The 7,955-nt window shown below is 41.7% G+C and overlaps 1 protein-coding gene across 2 annotated transcripts; it reads left to right on the top strand.

Moving 5' to 3' along the window:
* The first annotated feature begins 2,574 nt into the window (after positions 1-2,574).
* On the top strand, positions 2,575-7,894 carry LOC130178729 (G-protein coupled receptor 61-like). 2 transcript variants are annotated; one of them, XM_056391185.1, is made up of 3 exons: positions 2,575-2,765; positions 4,371-5,949; positions 7,247-7,894. In XM_056391185.1, exons 2-3 carry the CDS (start codon positions 4,579-4,581, stop codon positions 7,292-7,294), a joined length of 1,419 nt encoding a protein of 472 aa, XP_056247160.1. In that variant the 5' UTR covers positions 2,575-2,765; positions 4,371-4,578; the 3' UTR covers positions 7,295-7,894. The 2 variants fall into 2 exon arrangements, with proteins under 2 accessions (XP_056247160.1, XP_056247167.1); XM_056391192.1 differs by having other exon boundaries at positions 2,575-2,874.
* Positions 7,895-7,955: the final 61 nt, after the last annotated feature.

The raw sequence follows: 7,955 nt of genomic DNA, 5'->3' as shown, positions 1-7,955 counted from the left end.
GTATTTGTGGTGGCAGTGATTGGTGCTGCCGGCCGAGCAAGATTCTGCTATTTTTGTCATGAGTCAACACCTGATACACACACTTTCTCTCTCTCTCTCTCTCTCTCTCTCTCTCTCTCTCTCTCTCTCTCTCTCTCTCTCTCTCTCTCTCACACACACACACACACACACACACACACACACACACACACACACACACACTTGGTGTACATGCCTGAATACAGATGTAAACAGACAGTTACACTCACACAATGTGTAAAACCACGCCACATACTTAGTACATAGTGTTTGAGAGGCATTAACAGTTAGACATTAACTGTTACCAGACATCTTGATAGATCTTCACCATGACAACTGTAGTAATCACTGGCCATTAAATCTCTCCACCCAACTGCATCATGTTTTCTTATGTTCTGCTGTCCAAGCATGTTTCATGTTTGGAGTATTGACGGGAAGAGACATCAGTCAGGCTTAGACAAGTTTACAAGACTGTGCTTCTATTGGTAGAGTGTACTTCAGCAGCAGCAGGCTTATGTAAAATTTAAAATAGAACAATTATTGGTTTGTCTACTAGAGTGATGTACGATATGTTATGTTTTTCATTGTCATGTCAATCATTGTAGCTCTAGCATGTAGTGGCAAAACTTAAATAACTATTATTATGATACTTACTTGTTATTCAGTAGTTCACAATATGAGAGCAGCAAGTGCCTTTCACCATTGTTTATCTGTAATTGCATCATTCCTGATGCACTAAGTACACTGCTATGTGGGCTGAAGGCAACAAACTAAATAATATTTCAATCAGAAGACCTGAATTCTGACAGTGACTTAACCAGTGATATTATTACAATGGGGCTATTACTGAACTAGATTAATCAATCAATTCATAAGAGGTGTTGTAAATTAAAACATGCTTTTTCTTTACTGGTGAAAGAGGTGCAAAACATGATTTCCATGAAATGCAAATGTTATGTGTATTATCATGGGGAACCTTACAAATGCAAATGAAAAACACCTAGGACTCAGCAGCTCCATGCCCACTCCTTCAGTAGAGTAGCCTTACCCGTAATAGCCCAGATTTCATTGTCCTCCACAGACAGAGCAATGAGATGGACTGTATATGGAAAAGATCACCGTGGCAACAGGAGCCCCAGTTTGAGAAGCTGGGATAGTGGAGGCTGAGGCCTGGCCTAATCAATGCCTCACTGTCTCAGTAAATCTTGTACTGGAGGGCACTTTAATCCATGAAATTACTACCTGAATCATTGCTGACTGACAAAAATACATAAACTGGGAGAGGAACAAGAAATAAGGGATTAGATATGAGAGGTGCAGGACATTGTGCACATGCAAGGACTTATGAGTAAACACTAAGAGGTCAATTAGAGGTCATCCGTTAAGAATAGGAAAGAGAATGAGTATTTATTCCCAAGCATTTCTAGGACAAGACAAAATAAGATAGTGGCCCTGGTTGTGCACATTACACAGAGAAAACAAATCTGCTAGAGGAAACTTTGCTATTCTTTGATCCTTAAAAGTAAGGGATGAAAAACATACATTTTGGCCTGGTGGTGGTGCCAGTGTTTGGGCTTAGGGCTTAGGAGAGGTCATTTTATTACTTAAATCAAATTTCTTCAAATCTCCGTGGAGTGGCCATTTTAAGATGTAACAAACAAAACCTTTTCAGGCTCAGTTCTGCACTGTGAGATTTGGCCCATATTTCATCAGCCTTTTGCCTCACTCAAGTCCAATCATTCAGACCCTAAGACAAGAGAGAAAGACTTCAGACATTAGGGATTCCTGACAGCTATGATATCCCCTGCTTCGCAAAGAGAACCGCAGAGGTGTCAACGAACTGCTGGAAACATGGCTGACAAGCGACCAACGCTGACAGTGACATCTAAATAAAATCCAATATTAATCAATTCAGCTGCTTGTTCAGACACTGCCACAAACACTTAACACAAAAAGTAGCTCATTTAGGCCATTTATCTGGTCTGACTACAAAGCTGGCAGTGCAAGTAATCATCTCAGAATAATGCTTGAACACTCCTAAGACATGATAACGGGAGGTCTTCCTCTCTTCCTATTCTATCGACATTGTGTGAAGGCAGCATAAACTCTACTTTGTCAGCCTCAGGTGCAATAAGGCCCGGCTGTGCATATATATCTATATATATATATAGATATATATATATATATATACACACACACATACACAGTATATATATATGTTTGTGTGTGTGTGTGTGTGTGTGTGTGTGTGTGTGTGTGTGCGTGCGTGTGTATGTATATACTGTATATATAAACATACATACATATGTGTGTGTATGTGTGTGTGTGATCTATTTATACATAATATATTTACATATGGTGGAGTGCAAAAGACTGAGACCACATTTGCTTAGATGGATGGTATGTTGTGTTGTGTAGCATTTTGTTATTTCGATCATATTCACTTCCTAATTTCTGAGGGTAAAATTGGACAATACAGTAAGGACACTAGGACCCTGCAGAGACAGAAGCTCTGGTCCTATTTCTCACTGCCTCCTGCTCCATCTCTGCAGTCACTGTGTGTGAGTGGTGGGGGAAAGCAGAGAGTGAGCTGGTGGCTTTGCAAGAATTTGCATCAGCATCGTTTCAGAAAAATCTCTGCTGCCACAGCTGTAGTCATCCAGGGAGGAGGGTGCACAAGGCAGATCAAGGGGACGAGAAGAGAAACAGGCTCTTACAGTGGCAAGTACCTCAGCAGCATTCATAAGGTACAGTGATTGATGTCCAATGTGTACCTCAGCAGTGGGAGCTAAAGCAGGTTTTCATCCTCAGAGACCAAAGCAGCAGACAGATGTATCAGGAAATACTCTGATTTAGGTACATCATTCTCTCTGCCTTGTTGTCTCTCTGTTTCTTCCCATCATGCTGCCTGATTCTCACCACATTTTCCTACTTGTTCTCATCCTCTTCTTCTAATCTGCTGATTACATACTGTTGAGCGCAACCAATAGATCTAATTCAATTGTAATGTGATATATAGAACGTGGGCCTTGATTTATACAGTGGGTGTAATGCATTAATGATTAATATATAAATGAGTAGGCGGTAAGACATGACTAAACCAGGCAGGAGGGTTAAAGTGAATTGGGAGTACCCCTATGTGTGATTTAGAGACACTGCTCACTGAGGGCAATCATTCATAGGTGATGAGGGAGGTTAGAGCTCAGTTTTTAGCCTGATTTGTACTATTATCACTGCAGACAGGAGACAACATCTCGGGCTTTTTGTTGCATCTGTGGCAGAGAGCTTTCATAGCAGCAAGCAAATGGGTTTTCTTGATCTGACACATATATACAGCAGCAGCCACCCATGTCTGTTTGTTGTCTGTAATAGCGAGACACAGTTAATATGCAGACAGCCTCTGCAACCTATGAATACCCTCAGGTTTTTTTCATTTGAAATACTTAATTCGCTCATACTTAGTGATCAGGACTTCCGTAGTGGCAGACATCCGATTGTGGCTTATGTACAAAAGCAAAATCCACACACATTTAACCTGGACCTACATACATGAGGTACGCATTGGCAAGGCCTTCCTGCAATCCATGATTGTTTATTTTTGTTGGAAAAAGTAGCCATACACAATCAGTTTAGACCAGTGGTATACATATCCAACAAGAACTCTCTCAGCAGGTGTAGATGTGATGGTAAAGGTCTATTACCTATTCAGTGATAGGATTCGTTTTAGGGAATTAGCTTGCATTCATGCATTGACAGGATGTGTGCTTGAAAAGTATTTATCAACTGCTGCTCCTCGGACCAGACCGGATTTATCCTTGACATAAATAAAACTGTAAAAAAAAAAAAAAAAAAGATCTGAAATCCCATATTTGCATTTTTTGTGCGATCAGTGTGATCATCAACATGTATTTGCATGTAACATGTATGCACGACAGATTTGTTAACGTGGCTCAACTCCGATGCATGATGATTTATGATTGTTCAATTCATTTTACTCCTGCAGTTCTCTCAGCATGTTGCTAAAGAGGTGCCAAATGTCCCTTCTTTGAATAATGCATACTTAATTGAGTTAATTGGTTTGAGGGCTGGTTTTGGATTACCTTATCAGTTAGATTGCCTTAACAGAGATTTGAGAAGGTACGGAAGGATTCTATAAAACTTCATCCGAGTGAATTAATCTTAATGGTAGCTGGGGCAAAAGTGAAAATCAGCATGAGCAACTGATTGGTACAATTAGTTCATATGACTCACAAGTGAAAATAAGAGGCCACCTATGACAGGAATAGATATGCGAACGAAGGCACAAATACACTCACAGTTTATCTTCCTCTGTCTTTCTCTGTTGTTTTCAGGGTGGGTTGTAACTGATTGCAGACATGAAGATTTTCTAAATGGATAAGAATCATAAACTCTGAACCTCCTGACAATCACAGCATCATCCCTCGGACTATAAGGCAGCCTTTGACCTCAGCCTCTGTTTTCTGGCCGTACTTCCTGGCTTTGAAGGATGGGTGATGGGCCTGTGACTGATCCTGCCTGCCTGCCTTATCCCACCCTTCAATGGAGCCGATGTGGAACTCCTCCCACCCACCTCCACAGCTCATGTCCAACATGTCTGCCTCCTCTCTGCCTGAGGGCTGGGCTCTGTCCCAGTCGCTAGCCCTGCTGGCCATGCTGCTCATGGATCTGCTGGCTGTGGTGGGTAATGTGGCTGTCATGGCGGTCATTGCCAAGGCCCCACAGCTCCACAAGTTTGCCTTTGTCTTCCACCTGTGCGTGGTGGACCTGCTGGCAGCCCTGGTGCTGATGCCCCTTGGCATGCTCTCAAGCCGAGCGTTCTTTGGGGAGGCCCTGTGCCGGAGCTACCTCTTTCTCAGTGTGTGCCTGGTCAGCGCTGCCATCCTCTCGATATCTGTCATCAATGTGGAGCGTTATTACTACATCATACATCCTATGCGCTATGAAGTGAAGATGACTGTTGGCCTGGTAGCATCAGTGCTGGTGGGGATATGGGTCAAAGCCCTGGCCATGTCTGCTCTGCCGCTGCTTGCTTGGTTCCTGCAAGGTGGAAAAACTCCTCTTTTGGAGAGTGGTGGGGTTGGGGGAGGAGGAGGTGGGGCTGTCCCATCTCCCCCTGCTCAGGGTCACAGGCGCTGCTCACTGCATTGGACAGGGGGAGGGTCAAACCGCTTGGCCTTCATGGTCCTATTTACTCTGGTGTATTTCCTGTGTCCACTGCTTGTCATTCTTGTTGTGTACTGCAATGTGTTCAAAGTGGCTCGGGTAGCTGCCATGCACCACGGGCCTCTGCCCACCTGGATGGACACACCTCGTCGCCAGCGGTCAGAATCACTCAGCAGCCGTTCCACTATGGTTACCAGCTCTGGGACGGGGACAGGGACAGGAAGAGCCACTCCACAGCGCCCCTTTGGGGGAGGAAAGGCTGCAGCAGTGTTGGCGGCAGTAGGTGGGCAATTCCTCTGTTGCTGGCTGCCCTACTTTACTTTCCACCTGTATTCAGCACTGGCTGCCAGCCCCCCAGCCACACTGGCCTCTCTGGAGGAAGTGGTCACCTGGATTGGCTACTTCTGCTTTACCTCCAATCCCTTCTTCTATGGCTGTCTCAACAGACAGATCCGGGAGGAGCTGGGCAAGCATCTACCTTGTCTGTTTCGTCGAGCAGGGGTTGAGGTGGAGGACAGACTGCCCAGCCGTGAAGGATCCATAGAGGAGAATTTCCTTCAGTTTCTTCAGGGCACTGGCTGCAACTTGGATCCTCAAAACTCTCACAGCACCTCCAGTCCTAAGGGGGAGGCCTGCTGCCCCATGGCTCAGTCCCAACCAACTGAGCCAGCACAGCCCATACCCATTGATTTCCGTATCCCTGGACAAATTGCAGAGGAGACTTCAGAGTTTATTGAGACTGAACAGGTGAAAAACAACCACATATATACAGACAATTAAGTTTTTAATGTCTTTATTTCCTGAAAATAAGTCTAATTTTGGTCATTTGAATATAAAGTGTTTCAGGGAAACATGTTTCTCTATTTCTACTGAAAGCTGCTCAACAGGTAGCTCCGTTAACTGAAATGACTTTAAATTGTATCTTTGAATCATTGCACTTTGCCTCATCAGATTCCATCCTAGATTTTGAAAACAGTCACAGTGATACAGGTAAACGCATTTGTTTGACATGCCTTTCCGTCGGTTGCTTGTGACCAGGAAAATTACTGGTAGATTTTAAAAAAAAGAAAAAAAAAAAGGCAGTATTTTGGCCTTCCACACAACCGCACAGCTCTGTACAGTAAATGACTCAGTGAATTAATATTAATGTAACTTTTTGAAGTAAAAATAACATTAAATATATGTTTGATCCTATGATGCCAATTGAATGCCATTCAGAGATAAGTGTCAGAACATCCCTTTTGATCTCAAATTAGTGAATACTGAATGGCCTTTGGTATTCAGAAGAAGTTTAAACGCTCCAGACAACAACAGATACTGTATTTGTAACTGTCAAATCAATCATTTTGAGACTCTGGCAAGTTGATTATTTTTTAAAAGAGTTTTCTAAATTACTGAAAGAAAAGAAACTTCAAGGAAGACAGCAATAAGATACACAAAATTGTTTAGGGGATCCATTGAAGGAAAAGCACTACTCTCACTTTTGAGTGGTAGGTGGGCTTTCATCAGTGATAATGCCACTCTAACCCTTAAGCCAATCTGATCATATTAGATTAGGAGGCAGACATATTGTGGCCTAACTCTCATGGAATTGCTACGAGTTGTTTACAGACAAACTTCTGAATTATGTTCTCCTTTCTTTGGTGCTTGTCCACACATTCTTGTTTGGTTTCCTAAAAAACGAGCCAGATCTGTTGTGACTCAGTTTAGGAAGTAAGTTGGCTTTATAACTCATCTTAAGGGTCACCCAGCTTTCTGCCATGTGATGTATTTATCAGTATATTTGGATATAGATCTTAAAAATCAGTATTCTATTGATGCACTGCATTACATTCAAATATGATCCTTATTCTTGCATTTGTTAAATGTACTAAACTGTATGTTACGTTTAGTAAAACTGTATAAGTTTGGGTTGTGTATGCCACTCACCACACCCATTTTTCTTTTTATTAGTGAGTGTAAGTATTTGTTATGAATTTCATTACAAGGAGGCCGATGTATTTTGACACGTATGCAGTAACTGCCTTCTTTGTGTGTTTTTCAGCTGTGGAAATTTTTATCCCGGAAGGAGAATACATGTCGATTTTTTTGACTGCCCTGCTCATCAGGGTTTTTACAGTACCTCAGATGCAGGAAAAGAAAAAAACATTATTTAACAGCCCTGTGCATTTCCATGTCAAGTGTGACTCCTGCACACTTTATTCTAATGTTGTAAGGAGACTAAAGAGGATGTGATTGCTTGTTGTGGTTTTATTAGAAATGAGGGTGCAGACTTTGCTAAGTTTTTCAGCTTGAGTTTGATGATGAAATGAAGTAGTATTTTATAGCAAATCGTTAGGGATTAATTTGATAAAATGTATGTGGAAAAGTATGATTGAAATATCAAATCCTTTCTTAATGTGCAAACAGGGTTTTTAAGATATTTTTTCAGTGACAAAGCCAAGCCCAAATCAAAAGCTTGCTAAGCTTGATCTCTTCTTTTCATCACGTCTAAATATCCCAAACTGTGAATGACATTGAATGTTTGTGTTAGGATTTTCACTTGGTCATATTGTTTTTTTTTAATGCTGTGATTAAAATAAAAGAATTACTTCCACTGTACTGCAAGAAAATGAATGTGTTTAGAAAAAACATGGCTAAAACTTGAGTGAGAGATGCTGTTGTAATAAAGAGTTTCTATGTTTGTAAAACATTTTTGATGCATTCTCATAATTTGATCAATGGTGTGTGGCTGCTGTCACAAATAGAGTTAC

The sequence above is a fragment of the Seriola aureovittata genome, chromosome 2, assembly GCF_021018895.1.
Source record: "Seriola aureovittata isolate HTS-2021-v1 ecotype China chromosome 2, ASM2101889v1, whole genome shotgun sequence".
Taxonomy (NCBI): Eukaryota; Metazoa; Chordata; class Actinopteri; order Carangiformes; family Carangidae; genus Seriola; species Seriola aureovittata.
The sequence above is the reverse complement of the archived record's forward strand: the minus strand, read 5'-3'. Positions and strand labels throughout refer to the sequence as shown.

Excerpts from the sequence above, each read along its gene's own strand:
- LOC130178729 (XM_056391185.1), top strand. The coding sequence starts at position 4,579 with ATGGAGCCGATGTGGAACTCCTCCCACCCACCTCCACAGCTCATGTCC. Across the intron at positions 5,950-7,246 it reads AGTTTATTGAGACTGAACAG|CTGTGGAAATTTTTATCCCG; the intron begins GTGAAAAACAAC and ends TGTGTTTTTCAG.